At 51.0% G+C, this 19,526-nt stretch overlaps 1 protein-coding gene across 13 annotated transcripts in view; it reads right to left on the reverse strand.

The window, feature by feature from the left end:
- The window catches only part of Tle3 (TLE family member 3, transcriptional corepressor), a 44,633-nt gene that overhangs the window by 15,515 nt on the left and 9,592 nt on the right, over positions 1-19,526 (reverse strand). For 5 of the 13 annotated variants that reach the window (XM_052188117.1, XM_052188115.1, XM_052188116.1 and 2 more), the window contains 3 exons: positions 8,358-8,420; positions 7,608-7,712; positions 473-677 (listed from right to left, as the gene is read on the reverse strand). In XM_052188117.1, coding sequence (XP_052044077.1) covers positions 473-677; positions 7,608-7,712; positions 8,358-8,420 — 373 coding nt within the window. The remainder of the gene's footprint in view (positions 1-472; positions 678-7,607; positions 7,713-8,357; positions 8,421-19,526) is intronic. The other 8 variants (XM_052188123.1, XM_052188120.1, XM_052188121.1 and 5 more) reach the window with 3 other exon arrangements.

The raw sequence follows: 19,526 nt of genomic DNA on the forward strand, positions 1-19,526 counted from the left end.
CTGGTTTACATGGTGCCAAGGGATGAACTCAGGGTTCAGGCATGTTTGGCAAACACTCTCACCAACTGAGCAACACCCCAGCAGTGCTGCGTCTTGGAAGGTTTCCCAATGACGAGATATAGAGATCCAGAAGATAGCAACAAAAGGCTACGATGAGGCCCCAACTCAAGCTCTTTTAAGAAAGGTGCCCAATGCAATCATAAAAACACCCTGAAGGACATGCTGGGCTGGCCCTAAATAAGCAGGGTGCTATTGGGGACATGGGGGCCGTTGTAAATAAACAGACTGTTTCCCCGGAAGTCACCAGGGCCTACATCAGGAACTGCAGCATTTCCATGCACTAAGGACTCAACAGATGGCTCCAAGTCTTAGCTAACACCAGGCTCTAGGTGACAGTACTGGCGACGTCCATTTATGGTATGTCCTCCAGCCCCAGCCCATTCCGCCCAGCCCACCCCACCCAGAGCCACACCTCTGTGATCCAGTTCATGGTGGTTCTTCTCATCCTTCACTGCCAAGTGGGCTTGGCTTCCCAGGGCACCAAGTGCCAGCAACCCAGAGCTGCTTCCTGTCACTGGGGGAATCCCAGGAGGCTGGAGGCCTGACGGGTGGGGCGGCAGCTGGACCGGGGGACCATGCGTGGCATGGGAGAGGTGTTGTGCCTGGAGTTGCTGCTGCTGTAACGAAGTTGGTGGTAAGCCGTGATAGGTCGGGGAGGGCAGAGGGTGGGTCACCTCCGCCCCTCCCCCCAAAACCTTCCCCTCAGCCACATGCTCATCTTGCTGAACAAAATCTGTGAATGGACTGCAGCGTGGAGGATTTATGTCTTCAAGCGTCACCCCCCAGTTCCAGTGTCAGGACAGTTTCCCATGCCCGTTTCCAATCCCAAGATAAATAATGCATGCATTTAAAACCCACTCGGTGGCTAGGGCTTCTTTTCAATGGAGAGGAATGCATTTTTAAGCTCATGCGTACATGCTTTTAACATCAGCAGCCAGAGCCTCCCACCCACAGCTGGAACCTGGGGAAAGCCTCCCTGATTGGGCTTCTAAAATCAGGACAGGGCAGGCCAGAGCAGAGAAGTCCCAGAACTGGTGGAATTAAAGCTAATGTCCTTGGCTATCAGAGTAGAGAGAACATGGAACCAGGGAGAGCTGAGCCTTTGAAAGCAGATGGGTCAGGATCCTAGTCTTGATGCTGATATTTACTATCTGTGTGCCTGGGACGGGGACTTCCAAACCCCACAAGCCTCAAATTTCCTCATCTGCACAAGGTTGGAGGCAGCGCCCACGGCAGGGGACTAAAGTAAGGTAACGTGGGCTTGGGCACGCAGCCACCGCTCAGTGGCTTCATGGCAGTCACTGGCATTTCTACAGGGTTCTCACAGGGATCTCCCACTGTTCGAACGACCTCAGCACTCCCAGCCACAGAGTAACATTCATTCTCCTGTTCCTCCCCAACCTAACCCAGGACCCTGCTGCCTGGCACCTCTTCCCATTGCCAACGTTAAGGCTCCCCGACTATTCTGCTCCCCTGCCTGAGTTCCTAGCTCAGAGGCTTCCATGCTTCCCCAGGAGCCCTGTTATTCCTAAGACTGCCAACAACCATTGGCATTGTAGGGCAAGCTATATGGTATCAACTATCTCTCAGGGATGGAAATATTTCTTGGGACTGGCTGGGGCATTGGGCATGCTTAACCTCATCTGTGCACACATTTTTCTTCTTGACTAGCCCCAAGATAAAAGGACCAACACCACCTGTATGTGCATATACATTTCTGGACACTATCCAAATAAAACCCGTAACTCTGACAGTCACCAGTAACTGTGCCCATTTTACAGACAGCAAACGGATAGAGTGGCACTGGAATAGGCAGCCCCAGCTCCATTACTCTAAATGGGATTTGGACTCTTATCTGTCAACCACTATAGCGTGCTCAAAGCAAGAGGGAGGTGAGATATGCAACAAAGATGTAATAAGCCAAGGTTGATGGAGCTCGTGCCCGTCGTCACTGTGAAACGGCAGCTCTCAAAAACCAATGAGACCTGGGGAATCCCTACAGATATCTCATCAAGGACTAAAACACTTCCCACATTCCCCTCAATGAACGGAGCCGCAGACTGCTGGCAGTCTTACACCTCTGGCTCCCGCGGCTCCATCTCTCAGCTCTATGTGTAAGGTTGGCACCCATAGCCATGCCCTGGGCCACAGAGGACCTGAAATGACCTCCCGTTAGGCACTGTGCAAGCTTTTGGCGGCTACGGGTCTTACAGCGATGTGACCGTAGGTCTGCCTGTGTCACAGCACACCTAAGCAAGGGAGCTTTCAGAGCAGGACCACAGGCCCTCCAATCCTCTCAGCTAAGATTGGACGCCTCTCCCGCAGGAGATAAACACACCCCCCCCACTCTCCCTTTTAAAGAAAATGAATTTTTAACATCTTATTACAAAAGTAACACAGGCTCACTGTAAGAATTTTTTTTGTTTAAGTTTTGTTCTTTTTAAGTTCCCCATTTACCTCACAGGATGCCAGCCAGCTGCCAGTCTATCTAGAATCTAGGTTTTTAGATCTATAATTTTTCCATGCAATTCTCCACAAATGGGCTCTTGTCCACACTGTTATATGACCCTGTTTAAAAGGTGTTCTGAAAGGGGGGGAGAGCACTTTCCTTTTGAATGAGTATTTAGTATTCCAGGGCACGGCTGGACCCTACAGCTTTTATCTAGACATTATGTTACAAAGAATCTCTACCGGAGCCCTGTTGGTTTTAAACTCCTTACAGGGAAGCCCTTTTCAAGTCTGCTGGTGACAATTTCTTAATAAAAGCCCAGAAAGTAAGGACTTGGGTACTTAGTCTGCATGGCACAGAGGGGCAGGACGCTTCTAGGAGACAAAAGCCTGTGTGGAAGGTGTTGTTGGCTGCAGACAGGTGAGACTGTGTGTGGGTCTCCTCTCCCACCCTGCCCTCTCTGTCCAGTCCAAACAGATTCCCTTCCCACTCTTCTGGTCAGAAGGAAATTTCCTTTCCCAGTTTCAAAAGCCCAGACTCTGGATGCAGGCAGAGCTGCTGAAGGCGGGGCCTTCCAGCCTCCTCCTTTATTAGCGCCCGAGTCCCTGGACAGGTCACCCGACCTCTCTGGGCTCATTTCCTTGTCTGCAAAATGGACATCAAAGCGAAGTTCACCCTCGGGCTGCGCAGAGCTCACATTATTCCATGAAAAAGCCAAGTCCGAGTGCAAGCCACCTCAGCAAATGGGCACAGTCATCACCAGCGTCTTTAAGCAACTGAAGAGTTGCAGGAAGTAGAGCCGTTGCGTTAGCCATCCAACACCTCCAACAAGCGCGGGCTTCTCCCTCTACCCACACTTAGTGAGTCCGTGAAATGCAGGGGAAGGTTAGCAGCAGATAAGAGGAGAGCGAGGCAGCACAGAGCTTAAGCCAAAGGTGATGACACAGTCCTGGAGGCCCAGTTAGAGGCAGTCGGTCAGCGACAACATTCCCCAAATATCCGCTAGTAAATCCACAGCAGAGACTTGTGACAATGGCGGGGGTGGCGGCCAGCGGTGACTGGTTTCCAAGACCATCACAGTGATCCTCGGCCTCCGGGTCTGTATCCTCTGCAAGAAGCTTCCATGCAAAATGAATGTTTCTCATCTTCAAGCAGAGCAGCTGGCTCTGCACAGCCAGAAAACACTGCCTTGGTCTCATCGGGATGGTCTGAGGGTACCACGGGGGCCAGCCCAGAAGACTGCAGACAGACTGATGGAAGACCCAAGCTGTAAATTCTCCTACAAGGTGAGAATGGATGCATCTGGATGCCAGTGCCCTCTGAATAGAGGTTCTGCCAGTGGTGGTCTTGGTGGCGATTCAGAGCGAAGCCAAGTGCTCTCCCTGATGCGGCCAGGAGCAACTGGCAATGAGGTGACTCACAGGCAGGAAGGAAGGAGCATGGCTTGTGTCACCTCCTTCAGCAGGCAAGCGGGATGCAGCCACTCTCGCTGTGTTTCTGTCCTCAGCATCAGGTCGTCTGGTGGCTTCAGAGAGCAGGGTACTCAAAGGGTTTAGTCTGAGTGGGAGGGTCACACTGTTCTCAACTGGAAGCTTTCTCAATGGCAGAGAAATGTGACAAACAACACCGTCTGAGGCCACCTGCCTCCACCTTTTACTGTTTCTCCTAATACTGGCTCTTCTCCATGCGTGAGAGGAAAGGAAGTTCAGTGATTCTCCCTCTTGGCCTTAACCCCCAGAGGGCTGAGAAACCCCAAACCGAGCATAATCCTGAAACATCCACTTCTCCGTCTTTGACCACTTCATAACCAAACACAAACACATCACGCCCCCGTGGTGGTTCCTGTCCCCTCCACCCCTGAGTGCCTAGTGCCCCTGGTCTGGGACTGGCAGGAATGGCTGGCAGCAGAGGCTGATGGGAGAGCTTGCTTGAGGAGCACGCGTAATGGGATTACACACCTCATGCTTCATGCCTCTGCTGGCTGATTAGATGCTTCGGTTCTCAGGTTTGTTATTTGGGTTAAACTTAGGGGCGCTGTCAAACTGCTTCAATTCTAAAGTCAAACAGGCCAACAGCTGCACCAGAGGGAGTGGACAGGGTCCTGGTAAGACAGAGGAGAACTCAACCTCCAAGTCTTCCACACAGCCTTGTGGTACCCAACGCTCCCTTGCAGCAGTTTTTAGAGGTCACGGTGATCTTTGCTATCCCTACTTCAGAGATGGGACAGCCCTGTGGGCCAAGTAACTACACCATAACAGCAAAAACCTGAGCCACGTTCCCAACTCAGCAGCCCTGAGGTGAACTCATTCTGTGGGTGAAGAAACAGACAGAGCCCTTTGCCGTTCTATCCCTTCTAAAATTCTACCGCCCAATTCCTGTCCAACCATCCATCTGACTTGACCATCTCCAGGCAGAAGACAGGAAGCCCTGAGAGAGCTTCAGAGATCTTTGCACAGTCTGGGACAAACTACAACTCTAACCTCCCTCCTCCTTTCTCTTCTTCCCTCTTAAGAAAAACACCAAGTCAACACCGCACACACCACCCACTAAATAATTCTCTAGGCAACCCAGACTGAGGAGCCAAGAGCCCGCCACCTCCCAGGCCAGCACACAGCCCTGTGTGTACAAAACCAAGCTCTGGAAAGGAACACCATCTCTAGAGACACCTTATGCAAAGGCACATGAGTTCCCTAAAGACCAACTGGGAACTGGGGGATAGGGATGGCCAGAAGCCCAGGTCCCTTCATCTGTCCTTCCTTTCTGCTCTCCCACAAGATTTCCACCCTGTGGCATGCCTCTGGCTACATCCACACTCCTCATATTGCTAGCAGCCCAGCTACACAGAGGCCCCCAGACTCCAACCCCCTGTCAGGAGACCACAGCAGCCAACTGGAGCAGGTGTGCCACTAGGAACCTTTCTATCTGAGGAAATCAAGACTGGAGCACTGGCCCTGCCTGTGCCCTTATCTCAGCAGGGTGGCTCCCCTCTCGCCTCTAGAAGAAAAGGAACAAGCCCCTCACTGGAGGGCAGTCAAGCACAGCTCCCCAGTCCTGGTGCCCCAGCTGTCGGCAATTCCTGCCTTGTGAGGCTCTGTCAGGCGCGCAGCGATTAGACGGCTGCCTGCCTAATGACAGGGCGACGGCCGCATTCACTCAGAGCCGGAGAAGCAATTACCTTGAAAATGGGGGTCACAGGCCCCACTCGTGGGCTTTAATTGAATTCCAATATCTGCCTAGGGCCGCCTTGACCTAACTTGTAGCTTCCTAAACGCTACTTAAAGGAGCTGGAGCCAATCCAGCTGTGCTGCTTCCCGATTTTACTTTTTCTTTGAAAAGAAAAAAAAAAGTATTTTCAATATGTGGATTTTAATTCCAAAGAGTAAGAGTTGGGACCAGACTGTAGCCCCTGTAGGTTGGAGGAAGGACTTGCCCTGAAGACAAGGAGCTGACGAGAAAAGGCTTCTTCTGACAACAACCTGGGGCTTGGGCCCCACTTCTAACCCCTACACCACCACTGTAGGACTCGGGTTCAGGGATGCTCTCAGGCTGGCCTGACTGCTAAATCTCTGCGAAATAATGGCACTAGACTAAACCAGTGGTTCTCAATCAGAGGCCCCTTTGCCCAGGTAGATATAAGCAACATCTGGAGACATAGTGCACAGATGTGTGTGTACGTGAGCCGGTGTGTGTGTGTGTGGGGGGGGGGGTGCTGTTACACCCAGTACACAGCAAGGCTGCTGCTGCATACCCCAAAATGCATATAGCAACAAAGAACTATCTGGTCCCAAGTTTCAACAGTGTCAGACTCTGAGCTCTTTGGTCCAGTAAATGCCACACACCCCACCCCTGTTCTCAGGAAACCCTAAATGGACTCAGTGAAAGGGGGACTTGGGGGAAGAAGGGGTTCAGAAGAAACAAGAGGATAAGTGGACACGGGGATGGGGGGGACAATGCGGTGGGTCAGGAATACTTCTCGGCAAGCTTCATGGCTGGAGTTTGATTGTGGAGTCGGGCGTGGTGGGAGGGGGATGCCAGCTCTTCCGCACCATCCCTTGGCAGCACATGCATGTGCTTGGTGCCATGTATGACCACACACGGGTTCAATAAAAATGTAAAACAATACCCTTTCAGAAGGGGGTAGTGGGAGTGGGGACCAAACTACACTGTACGTATGATAAAATTTTCAGAAAGCAAAATTTAAAAAAAAATTCTTAAAGAGAACCCTGAGCTGGATGATCACAGGAAATACTTCAAGCTTTAAAATATCACAGTGTCTCTCCCTAGAGTGCTGCCTCCCAGCACCTGGCTTCTTGCCCTTCCCACACAGTGGGCAGGGTATACTCGCCCCTCAACACCAAGATTCAATGGTGGCTTAAGCCCTCCAGTCTCCAGGGGCTCCCACGGGGCTAACACCGGAAAGAACCTCTGAACTGCCTCAGTAACTACACCCGCTGACAATCCGGAGGACTCTGTATCCATGGACCCTTTGCCACGCCCACAGCTGGGAGGGCTTAGAAAGAGGAACTAGCCCACCCTCTCCTTTCTCTTCACTGAGGACCCTACAGAGCACTATGGGATGTATGCTCCTGTGTTGGGGGATGAGGTGGGCCTTCTAGAAGGTTCCATCCAGGTATACAGCTGAAACTGAGAAGGATGCGAGCGAGTGCTCATCGTGCAGCCCAGCACATGGAGCAGCAAGACCCCAACCCCAATACGGTCACAGCACGGTGCACATCAATAAACAGCAGAGATGGTTCTGACCCCAGGATGCCAAAGAAGAGCAGCCTAAGTGGGGGAGGGAGGGGAGGAGGCAGCAGCCAGGGACTGATCAGTACCTTTTGGAAGCCAGGAGCACCAGATGCTGGGGAATGTGGAAGCTAATAAAGTTACGGGTGGACTCAAGGTGTGTCTGGTGTCTCTTTAGTTTGGGGACCAGGAGACAATACGGTAAAGCCATTGTGTAAAGAGCCCCATGAACCCAAGCCCTCGGTTGCCTAGGGATGCCACGGGCCCCGGGGCTGCCATTCTTTGAGAGCACCTAAGGTCAGAGTTCATCTCTGGTCATGGTAAATGAGAGGAATAAAAGGGCTATACACACGGTGAGAGGCAGATTGGGGAGTCCACGTACCCCGATGATGGCGTTCAGCTCCGTCATGGTCACTTGCTTGGCGCGTTCCACAGCCTGCGCCACTTGCTGCTGATGCTGTTGGGAAATGAAGTATAATCAAGGCGTGGCCATCGATACGTCCAATTCGGGGCACAAGGAATCTCTCAGGGCTCCTCCCCAGAGAAGACAGAGACCCACTCAACAGGCCCACAACTTAGGGATGCTTGTGTCTGTGTAGGGTCAGACACGACAGAAACAGCCAGGGGTCTGCCCACCACCTCTGGCACCTCCTCTTTGGAGATATTTTCTCAAAATGCTGCAGAGTCTAGGCCTTGCCTCCATTTGGAGGGTAAGGGGGCTGTCTCCCAAAGTGACGAGACTTATGTCATGCCTTTTGAAGGCACTTAGCATCAGTACCCCACACAGGGTCTGACCTTTGGCACCAACCAGCCAGGTATAGGACTGTACCCTGGAAAGCTGAGACCAGTGGTGGTGAAGCCCATGAAGGACTCTGCTCCTGGGGCTCATTGCTGTGGCAGATGAAGACCAAAACCCTTCTCGGGTGTGCCGAGACCATCCTCCCGCTGTAAAAGAAGCATGGTCCCTGTGACGTGACCCCTGGCCCTGGGTCAGCGGAGAAGGCCTGTTAATCCTACCAGCTGGATCAGCGTGTTAGAGCTTCAGGAAGCACAGGCACACTGGGCTGCCCTAAGCGGAAGAGGAAAGAGACGAAGGTCTTACCTCCTGTGACAAAAACGGCATGATCTGGGCTAGAATCGTGTTCAGTCTCTTTGCAATCTCTGTCTGCAAAGGAAAAGAGACCACAAATCAAGTCACTGAAACATAGACAGACAGACAGACAGACAGACACACACACACACACTCCTCCCCACCCCCCCACAGCAGCCCCTTACCATAGGCTCCATGGTCATGTGTTAGAAAGCTCCCATTTCAAGGGAGGAAGTCTACGTGAGACCCAGGTAAACAGCTGGCATACTCTACAAAGAATCCCTACTGTATCAAAACAAAAACCACTCCATATTCCAGAAAACCTGTGACAAACTGAAATCTAGTGCTGAAAGAACTGCACTGCCCAATGATGCCCCAAACTAGAGGTCAAAGGCAGGAGAGCCCAGAACACCAAGAAGGAAGGGCTCTTTGACCATGTCTTCTAACGCCTGCAGTATGGGAAGTCCTCAATCCTTAGGGCCTACTCTAAGAATGGAATCCAGGTCTCCTACGCCCTCTTACACACTGCACCAGCCCTGCAGCCCCTCCCCACATCTTCATACAAGCTGGTCACAAAGCATCCGATCGCATCTCTGCCTGCCCCAGCTTCCCAGCAAAGCCCATGTTTAAAATACCAAGAATTTCCAGTGGGACCGTGTGACTCAGATCCCAGATCAAGAGAGCTGCTAACTGGTTAAGTGGGCCCGGCAGGAAGGCCTGGGACGCTGACAGACAACCCTTGGAATTGGCTTTCTTATCTTGTCTGAACCCTGAGCAGCCAGGACGAAGGTCTCCAAGCAGCCCTCAAAGCTTTCATCAGCACTAGGCAATCTTTCTGACAAAACCATGACAACAGCCTTTTAAAAAGCTGTGATCATCTGCATGTCAGATGACTCTGCATGCGAAATCTAGTGTGCCTCAGATAAAAACAATGCCCTCTGAAGCCTCACCAGCAGACTCTGGCCTTGGGGAATTCCTGGGGCCAGCACCTCTTCCTAGTTTAAGAGTCTGGAGGCCACTGGGCACTAAAGAGAATGTCTCCTATCCTATGGAGAAAATAGGCCCTGACAGGGCTGTAGCAGCCCTGTGTCCTGTGGGGCCAGATGATACAACCAGACAACCTGCCCAGTATATGAGAAATTCTTGGGTGGGGACAGGGCCATGAGGGAATAACTGGGTCTCCTCACAAACAGGGCCAGCGTTACCCAGCAGGCACTGCTCTGGGCTTTTGTAGTAGAACAATTCTTTACTGTGAAGGACCGTCCCTCAAACCCCAGACCATCTGCATCAGTATGGTCCCCAATTTTGAATCTCTCTGGGAGTAGGGCAGGTAGCACTCCAGCTAAGAGCTGGTGGGACCCACATTTGCACAATGGTGGCAGACGGCAACTAAGATGACACAGGACAAGGTTTGGTTTCTCAACCTCCCTGGTCACAAATTGTTTGTTCCGTTGGGCTGTTCTATATATTGCAAGACTCTTAACCACAGCGACTCTGGCCTTTTTCAGGGATGTTGGCCATTCTTGCTCTAAGTAAGGGCTCTTAGAGGATCACTTTGTATAGGCGAAGTTAGCCTCCGTAAGCAGGAAGTAAGTGTACCCACACCCCAAAACAGGACCCTCCTCACTTGTTCACAATGAATAGGGAAGGGGGAGGAAACGCAGGAGTGAGAGCTGTACTCCACCAGAGTTCTGAAATCACTGAGCCAGCCTGCATCTCACTATGAACTGGCAAAAAACGAATAACTACGGACAGGACCTATGAACGGCAAAACACCAACGCATCATTAGCCCAGCTGCTGGGGAAGTGCCCTGGCCCAGGTGCTCTTGCCTCAAACAGTCAAGAGTAGCAATGACTGGAAAACAGCACGTGCTCAATAAATATCCAGGCAAAGAATAACATTACTAGTACCCATTCTTTTTCTTGTCTGTGTGGTGTATGTATGCTGCCTGTACATATATATGTGCGTGAGTACGTGGAGCCCAGAGGCTGACATCTGGGGCCTTGCTCTTCTACCTTCCATCTTATTTACCGAGACAGAATCTCTTAGTAAAGCTGGAGCTCACCATCTCAGCTAGGCTGACAGCCAACGAGCTCTAGAGCTTCCTGACTCTAGGAGCTCCTAGGATCCTCCTGTCCCTGGGTCATAGATCCCCACTGACCCCACAGGGCCTTTTCATAGGCACTAGGATTCTGGCCTCAGGTCCTCATGCTTACACAGCAAGGGCATTGGTGACTGAGCCATCTCCTTGCCTCCACTGTGTTTGTGTGCGTGTATGTATAGACTCGTCGTTGCAGTATGTCTATTGCCATGATTCCCTAAGTGGGTAGCATCTGTGGAAGGGGCTGTGGTAGGAAAATGGTGACAGTCACCTGGAAGGGAGGTGGGAGATAGGCAATGGCTTAAGCCCTTTAAACAGGGTGAATGTCTATGCCAAGACTGGCCAAGCGCAAGCCAGCTCGATGGGTTTCTCGTTGCCCCATCAACTCCCCACACACAGTCAGGAAGGAGGAGGCAGACTCTGGTCCCTGCCAGCCATTTGACCTACTATAGCTCTCAAGGGTTTCAGACACAGCCTCCATCTTTTACTAATCAGGTCAAGGGTCAGGGTCTTGGTGGTTAGAGAAAATGAAAAGACGTTGCATGTTCTCCTTCCCTGACCTATAGGAAACTTGTGACTACTGATTTCCCATAGGAAACTTCTCACACCTTACTGGGTCTAGAGCCCAGTACCCTCTATCACTAAGAAAAGGGATTTTGCAGCCATGTTCAGGTCAAGGCCTGGTACCCCAGCTAAGTGACCACAGTTGGACTGCTCAGGAGACCCGTGGGTGGCTGAGATGCAGCTGTCATTCCGCCTTCCAGCACAGCAAACACCAACTGAGCACAGGAGCTGTGAGAACAACTCCCAGGAATAACATTCTAGAAGCCTAGGGTATTGACACCGGGCTCAAGCATGATAGAGACCTCTGCCTGGCAGAAAGGACTCCTACAACTGGAGAACTTTTATAACCACCAGACTTCACTGTCTTGGGGCCTGAGCCGGCCTTTGCTTGTTACTGCCCTCCCTCACCGCATGAGCTGTTAATACATCTCTCTTACTCTCCTCTCCACAAGAAGCACAGACTGAGCCTTTCCTGTCTTTGTGCACAGGCTGCTATGTACTCTAATGAGTTCAAAGATGAATAGGAGAATTACTTACCAAACAATTTCTTGGGGGTTGTATTAGAACAGTGGTTCTCAATCTGTAAGTTGCTACCCCTTTAGGGGAGCATATCAGATATTTTCATTATGATTCTTGTTTGTTTGTTTGGTTGGTTTTGGTTTTTCTGATTTCAAGACAGGGTTTCTCTATGTAGTCTTGGCTGTCCTAGAACTCACTTTGTAGACCAGGCTGGCCTTGAACTCAGAGATCTGCCTGCCTCTGCCTCCCTGGTAGGGGTACTGGGATTAAAGGCATGTGCCACAATTCTTAACAGTAATAAATTCCAGTTATAAAGTAGCAATGAAAATAAGTTTATGGTTGGGGCTCACCACAATATGAGGAACTGTATTAAAGGGTAGCAGCTTTAGGAAGGTTGAGAGTTACTGTGTTAAAGGAGGTAGGAGAACCAGCTGCCCAGACATAAAGGCTTTTAACCAGTAACAGGGAAACATCTACCTTGCCCACTGCTATCAGCACTCTATGTGTCAACTCTCACAGCCCAGCAGGAAGGCATCTACTAACAGTCTCTTCCACATGGGGAAACTGACACCCACCCACTAGGCGACTCCACTAAATGACTTCCGGCCAGGAAGCCAGACTTCAGTAGGTTGAGACAGCTCAGAGAAATGATTTTGAAAGAAAATCGACCATCAAGGCTAATGATTGACAGCATTTCTGATTACAACAGCTGTCCAAACAGCATTTGATCCAACTCAAACAACCTCTCAGCACTCGCTCCAAAAAAATGGGGGGGGGGGGTGTGGGGACAAGAATCTAGATGTGTGATTTCGACAATTAAGACAGGTCACACACCACACTAGAACTAATGCGTACACTAGAAAACACACAGGCACAAGGCGTTACCAGTGTGGCAGCTAGGGTTCAGCAAGCCTGGCACGCCTGGCCCCATCCTCCCACCTCCTGAGGGAGGACACAAGGCGATGGCTCTCTGCAGTTAAGCCTGGTCTTCAGATCTACCTGAGAGGTGGTGGGAGGGGAGTATGGCTTGCTTTGAACAATCAAGGGAAAGGTGTCTAGGGAGGCTGCTTTGGCCTTTCAAAGTGCTTTTTAAGTACAGTTCAAAGGTGGCAGCGTTAGAAAGACACTGACTGCTCCAGGCTACTGATTTCTGAGACAGAAGCAGTCAGGAAAGGGCCAGAAGTCCTGACACATTCAGAATCTGAGCTACCAGTTGGGTGTTGGGAGGAACATCTGCAGAGTGTCTGCTGAGACTGTTAGGCAAATAAACGACAGAAAACAACATCGTGGGGGACAAGTGCCATTTCCCAAAGAGCACTCTGTTCCCTGTGCCTTCTCTGGCCTCCGCGTCCCTCTCCTCATTAAAGCAAGATCTCACAACATCAGGCCATACCCTGAAATTGCCTGTCTGTCGGTGAGAGCAACTGCTACCTGCATCTGCGCCGGCTTCAGCCCATCCCTGACCCTGAGGTAAGTAAGGAGAGGATGGTGTCAGCCCTTACGCTCACCCACAGCAACCAGCGGCTGCTGCAGGCCCTTCAGCATCCAGTCAGTCTTTGGCCTATTTGCCTCCTTTAGCTGACCATGCTTGACGTAGCACACAATGTCCCTGACAGTCACTCCACTAGACCATCTCACTGCTAGTTAGCTTTAAAGCGCCTGGTCGCCTGTGCCTGGGGACCATGAGAGTGCAATTCATTTTAACCTCAGCTAGACCAAAAGGGAGGAGGGGAGAAGCCAGGCACGTGAGTGAGCTCTAAAGCCTCAAGAAAGAACCCAGCTCCTACTCCCAGGTGTCTCCACCAAGTTTATGCAAGGCTACTTCTTCTCCAGGCTTTCTTTCATGTTCCCTGGAAAAGGGAGGGGCAAACCAGGCAGCTCATTTAGGTCTCAGAGGTCATATTCAGACTTTAGACCGTCACACAATTCTGAACAGCTTCATTTGCTATGTGACCTCCAATTTCCCGCTTCCTCACCCGGCTCTGCAAAATGGAGAGCCACAGAAATGCCTACGTGGAAGAGGAAGAGCAATGGGCGTGTACCAAGACACACCCGGACAGCTGGAGGAGTGGTGGGCAGTGGGCTCCCTAGGGCTGGGTCCTGAAGTCCCATCTTCCCTCGAGCCATTCAATCTGCCCAATACCTAAGCTACATGCAACTGTCCTAGAGCCTCAAGCAAGAGAAACACAAACACGGTGGCCAATATTATCAACCTGACAGGAGACAAGCCTCAGAGCATGCCAGTAAGACTCGCTGGGTGGGGCTGAGGTGGTAGATAGACTGAGTTACCCTATGTGTAGACTTAGGCTATCCCCCATGAACTGGGCCCTAACTTACATACAAAAAGGAGAAAGTGCTCAATCCATGAGTCAAGCCCTTTCTTCCCTTAACTTTATGTATGTGTGTATGGGATATGCATGTTTGAGTGTAGGCATGTGCGCATGTGTGTGTGCACGTGTAGGCCAGAGGTCAACTCAGAGGTGTCTTTCCTTGATCATTCATACCTTTTTGAAAAACAGGGTCTCTCACTGAACTTTGAACTCATCAATTTGGCTGGGCTGGCTGGCCAGTGAACAGCAAGCAGGTGGTCAGCCTGCCTCTGTCTATCTCTGCTAACTAGAGCCCAGGTGCATTTCAGGAGACAAGGATCAAAATGCAGGTCCTCACGGTGGGCATTTTACCAACTGAGACATCTCCTAGCCCCCCTTAAGTTGCTCTGGCCAGGTTTTTTGTCGCAGCAAAAGGATATCAGCTAATGCAAGCAGTAATGACGTATCTCAAAGAACCTCCTGTACAGATCTCTTGGGGCACAGAAAAACACTCCTTCCCCAAAACCAGAAGCAGCAGCATGTCTGCCCACCCAGCAATCCCAAGTTCCAGCTCTAAAATAAGGGTTGCTTTCTGTGATGAGTCTAGAGACCCATTTCCAGATATGTGTGAGAAAGACGAGGAACAGACTACCCGATGTGTGAGCTACACTTCAAAGCCACACAGAACCAATGATGTCCAACCCGGCTGACTAGCTTACCGCTGTGATCTCAGGAGAGTCACACTCCTGTCTCTCAATATCCAGTTAATCATCTAGACTCCTGTATATGAGGTGAGGTGTCAAAGCAGCTCTGGGATTCCCCCAGCCCCCATTTCAACCAGGTTTTACCTACCTAGTTCTTGGAGTAACTCAAAAGCAAACCTGTTTCATCCTGAATTAAAAAGAGACGAGTCTGGGGCCTGTAGCTATGTGTAGATGGAAGTGGCTCTGGCCTTTAACTTCCCAGAAGCTCCATAACCATCCAGCAAGCAAATATCAGAAGATTCCAGAGCAAAATGTCTGGGCAATCTTGATTTGACATATCCCTTGTTATTTCCTGGCAATTCTAAATTGATAGCCCCTCAATTACCGAGTAAGATGTACCCTTGGCCAGGCAGTTACTCCTTGGGTTGAGACAGGTGGTATTTATCAACAAAGGAAAGAAAATCAGGGGAGGGGGAGCAACAAGGAAGGGAACAAAAGCCAGGGTGTTGTTCCCAGGACCCAGTCCCTCCGGGCCACAAACCCCCACTGAGGACTAAGAAAGGGATAAATGGTCCATTTAGCAGTCTGGGAGGTGACACTCTGGGGACAGAGGGAGGGAGAGGGGCTGTGTTACATCACAGACTGCTTAGTGATAGGTGCCCCTCCTTAAAGGCCCTCTTAGCACTGACATATTGATCAAATTATATATAACTACAACACCATTAAATATTTATGCCCTCTGAGGAAGCCTGCTGGAGTCTTTATGCTAGGAAGACCGAGTACAGGGAAGTGCCTGTGTCTCCGCATGACCCCAAGATCTCTCTTACAGGGCAAGAATGGCGAGGCTGGCCTGCAAGAGACAGACACCTTCTGCATCAGCCCCCGTGCCCTTCCCAAAAGAGGAAGGAACAGTGAGGAGGGCAGAGAAGAAGGAAGTCACGAGGGCCTCCCCAGCAGGAGAATCTGGGGTTTCTGAGTGGTCACATGACCCCTCTAGGCACTTTCCTGAAAGCAATGGGCCTTGTTCTTGTAAGATGTCTACTCGCCAGGCAAAGCGAGAGTGGGAGGGGCAGAGGCGGAAGGAATTGCAACCCAGTCTGCGGGGCTGCACCCTGCCAGGGGCTGTCCTCCCACTGGGCCTTTCTGCAGCACGGAGGAGGGCAGGGGAGGAGTGCAGCACGCTGAGGGCTCTTAGAAATGCAGGGGTTGGGTGGGGGGATGGAAGCACCCCACTCCATAAGACAGAGCGGAGTCCAAGGAGGACAACACGGTCTCTTCCTGGGCTCTAAGACTCCTTAAGACTTTCATTTCCCTAACTCTCACTTTCCACCCATCCAGCTTCCTGTTAACAAGATCCAATAATCTTTAAATATTTGTTCACTTTAATTTCTTGGTTCCCAAACACATTAAACTGCTTGCCTCCCAACCCCTACGAAGGCAGACGGCTCTCAAAGAGCCTGCTTGTATGGTTAGAACAGAGGGGGCTTTTCAGATTACACATTCTCCCAAGCTGCCCACTCATCCAAGGGATCCCCCTCCCCTCTCCTCAGTCCTCCCCTTGGATAACCCCCTGTTCCCTCCCCCACCTTCCCAGACTCCTCTGGCCAACTCCTGTGAGGAGGAAAAATTCTCAATTCATCCCTGTAGGGTTGCCATGGCAACCCCCAGCTACCTAATCCCCCCCCTTGGAGCATTATGCAAATCTCCCCCTTGCCCCTCAACAGGCTGTAAAAGTCACATTACCCTTGCTGAGGCGGCTCATTAAATTTTGGGGGTCTCCTCACCAGGTCAGGGTTACAAATGAACCAACTGCTTTGACATTTTGAGGACAGGGGTTCATTGGGAAACTGAGGTAGCACGTAGCAGACCGAGTAAGAAGAAACAGGGCCCTATTCTATGTGCTCTCAGAGCACAAAGCACGTCCCCTCCTTACATTAAAAGTCAGAGGGTCAGCAGGTCTCCTGTCCTCAAGTAAGTGGAGACATTTCACAGGCCGTGGAAATCAAGTTCAGCCCTTGTCTCACCATCTACTCACTCTCAAACCGACTTCTCAGACAGAAAAGCTGCCACCTCACAGATTCTGTAGATGAGGTACAGAGAGGGCAAGGGGTCGCTCTCCACAGATCAAGAGGAAGGTAACCAAATCTCCCAGGTCTACAGCTAGCGGCTGTATACCAAGGGTCTTTCTCAGCCGCTAGCGAATTCTGGTTCTTGGAGGACAGGACAGTCAGCAATGTCTGCGAACATTAGTCAGGCCCTCAAGCAGTGCTGCTGACAACCAACCAGTAGGCGAGAGCCCCGGGGCAGGCTGATTCCAACCCACTTAAAAAAAAAACAAAAACTGAATTCTTAAAAGGTTTTATATAAAGATTTGTGGGCACTGAAACCAAAGTCCAAAGTGGTTCATGATCATGATACGGCCCAGGTCAAACAGATGTGGTCCTGATCTGACCCTACCAACGGGCCACCTTTCAGTCACACAGTCATACGACCCCTTCCAACAGCAGCGCACCTGCTTCTAGATGCTGGGGATGGGCCAGACAGAGAAACTGCAGGGCTGAAATATAGAATAGCTACGTAACAATGAGCTGAGCTCAGAGACGCCTAAGGACCCCGGCCCCTTCCTCTCCTCCCGTTCCCTTCTCCTTCTCTGAGGCCTTGGAAATGTTGAGGCTCTATCTGTCCCAGTGTGAAAACACCCTACAAGAGTCTGTGTGCTAAGTTCCTGTGCATCCACTCCCATAATCCCATTGCACTACCCAAAACCCCAATGTCTAGAAAGCCAGGTGCCACACAGGGCCTGGCGCAACTGGATTTAAATCAATTCTAAAGCTCAGTTTTTCAGCTACCACAGGGCCACATTTCAATTGCTCAACAGTCCGTGTAGCTATGGCGACCACATTGGGCAATGCAAATACACTGCACTGCCACGGCAGTGAAAATTCTAGAAAATGCCGCTACTCTACCATTACCTAACCTACCACTCACAAAAATCTCACAAAGGACAAGAAGCTGTCCAAAGTCACACTGGTAGGGTACAGAAGGTACAGACGCCCATATTTGTGAGACTCCAAAGCCCCTCTCTAGCCTTCCAAAGAATCCCACCCCCACCCTCCAAGCTCCTGGCTCTCTCTCTCTCTCCTCTCTCCTCTCTCTCTCTCTCTCTCTCTCTCTCTCTCTGACCTGGACTCCGCAGAAATTCCAAATCTGCTGACACCTCCACTCTTCGCCCATGTAAAAACAGGCTTGCCAGGAACCTCCCCAATTCTGTAGGCCTGAGAAATGGCCCCAGGCTTTTGACATAGGGGTTTACGGTGTCTGCAAAGAAGGGTTCTCTTGAGAAGCAGGATAAGTTTCCATTGAAAGAACAAGGTGGAGGAAAGCTAAAGGCTACCGGACACCCCTCCCCCTTTAGGCTATGGCATAAAAGCAAGCGAGAGTCAAAGCCACACAGGAGGACCCTGGCAGCAGAGGGCAGCTGCTGGAGGCTCTGACTCAAGGAAGTCCTTCACTTCCTATGGGATGATAATGAGTGAGGTCCCTACGCCTGACCCAGAGGCAGGAGCTGTTAGGAGCTCAATTCTTCCAGGCTGCCTCTCAGCACTTCTACTCTGAGGCAAAGCTAACTGGGCTGCGGTGTCCTCCTAGAGAGAATGAAGGAAGGGGCTCTGCTGGGAAAAACAGTGGTGTGGACCCAAGTCTTCTCTTCCCCTGGTTGAAGCAAAGTGTGTGCTGCCTGCCTGACCAATGCCCTCGGTTTCAATCCCTGAGTCAAGAAAGACCTGAGGGTCCTGGGAGTGGAGGTGGCCTTGACCCTCTTCTCTCTTTCACTCACAAGGTCACTGGACCGGGTGAAGTTCAAAGCCTTCAGTCAGCTGGAAGGAGGCACCCAGCCTGACCCAGGCTGTACTGCACGGTTCCCTGAGACAGACCCGTGGGATGGGAAAGAACCCTGCCTGACTTTGTGTCTCCGTCTGAGGGAAGATGGACCCTTCCAGTATAAAACAGTTTAAGAAGGTCAGAGTCATTCTCAGAATTACAAGCAACCAACCCAAACCTGGAAGAGGTTGTAAAGCCAAGATAAACAAAGGCCGAGCCCTAGGAACCCCACCACCAAAAGCCAAGGTAAGGCAAGCCTGTGGTTTCCTTCAGCTCCCTCTCACGACCTAGACAAGGCCTTGTCACCTGGCACTTCCTCATTCCTGTTTCCACACCTCAGCTTTATCACCCCTTCGTCATCAGCATCTTTCCGCATCTCCCCTCATCCCCCTTTGACTTGACATGAGATGGCAAGAAAAACAAACAGAAAATACTTTCCAAACCAAGGTGCAGGTCACTGTCTACCCCTTTTACAACCACAGCCTTGGTCAGCACACAATCAGGAAGAGAGCCCTAGACCCAGGAAGAGAACCCTACACCGCAGCCTCCAAGTCTCCTACAGAATGAACTGTCACCTCACTGCCAGGCAGACAGAAAGGCTCAGTCAACACAAAACATGCCCGTTCTTCAGTCCTGTGCTCCACACCCCCACCTCACCACACCCAAATTGCCAGGCAAGCCCCCTCCAGGCACATACAGATCATCTCCACACCCAGCTCTTCAGGTGTCTGATACTCTTGTTCTGGAAGCAAACGCCCCAGTATTTCAGAAGAAAATGCCTCATCTGTTTGGCAATCAAGCGCTGCAGGAATCTCAAGTGGCTGTATTACCCTCATCTCTGTCATTTGCACGATCACCAATTTTGTGTCCATATGCAAGGATGTAGTAATAGCTATCTCAGAACTTCAGACTGACACTCGAGGCGAGCGTGTGTGTGTGTGTGTGTGTGTGTGTGTGTGTGTGTGTGTGTGTGTGTGTAAAAGAAAGGGACCCAGGCTCCAATTTTTTTTTTGCCAGAACTTGGCTATGGAGAGACATGAGGACCACAAAGAGCCGAACTCCAGGTGCTGATGGGGCTTGCCCAACTCTTGGACATCACTCCCC

Source organism: Apodemus sylvaticus, chromosome 7, assembly GCF_947179515.1.
Source record: "Apodemus sylvaticus chromosome 7, mApoSyl1.1, whole genome shotgun sequence".
NCBI lineage: Eukaryota > Metazoa > Chordata > Mammalia > Rodentia > Muridae > Apodemus > Apodemus sylvaticus.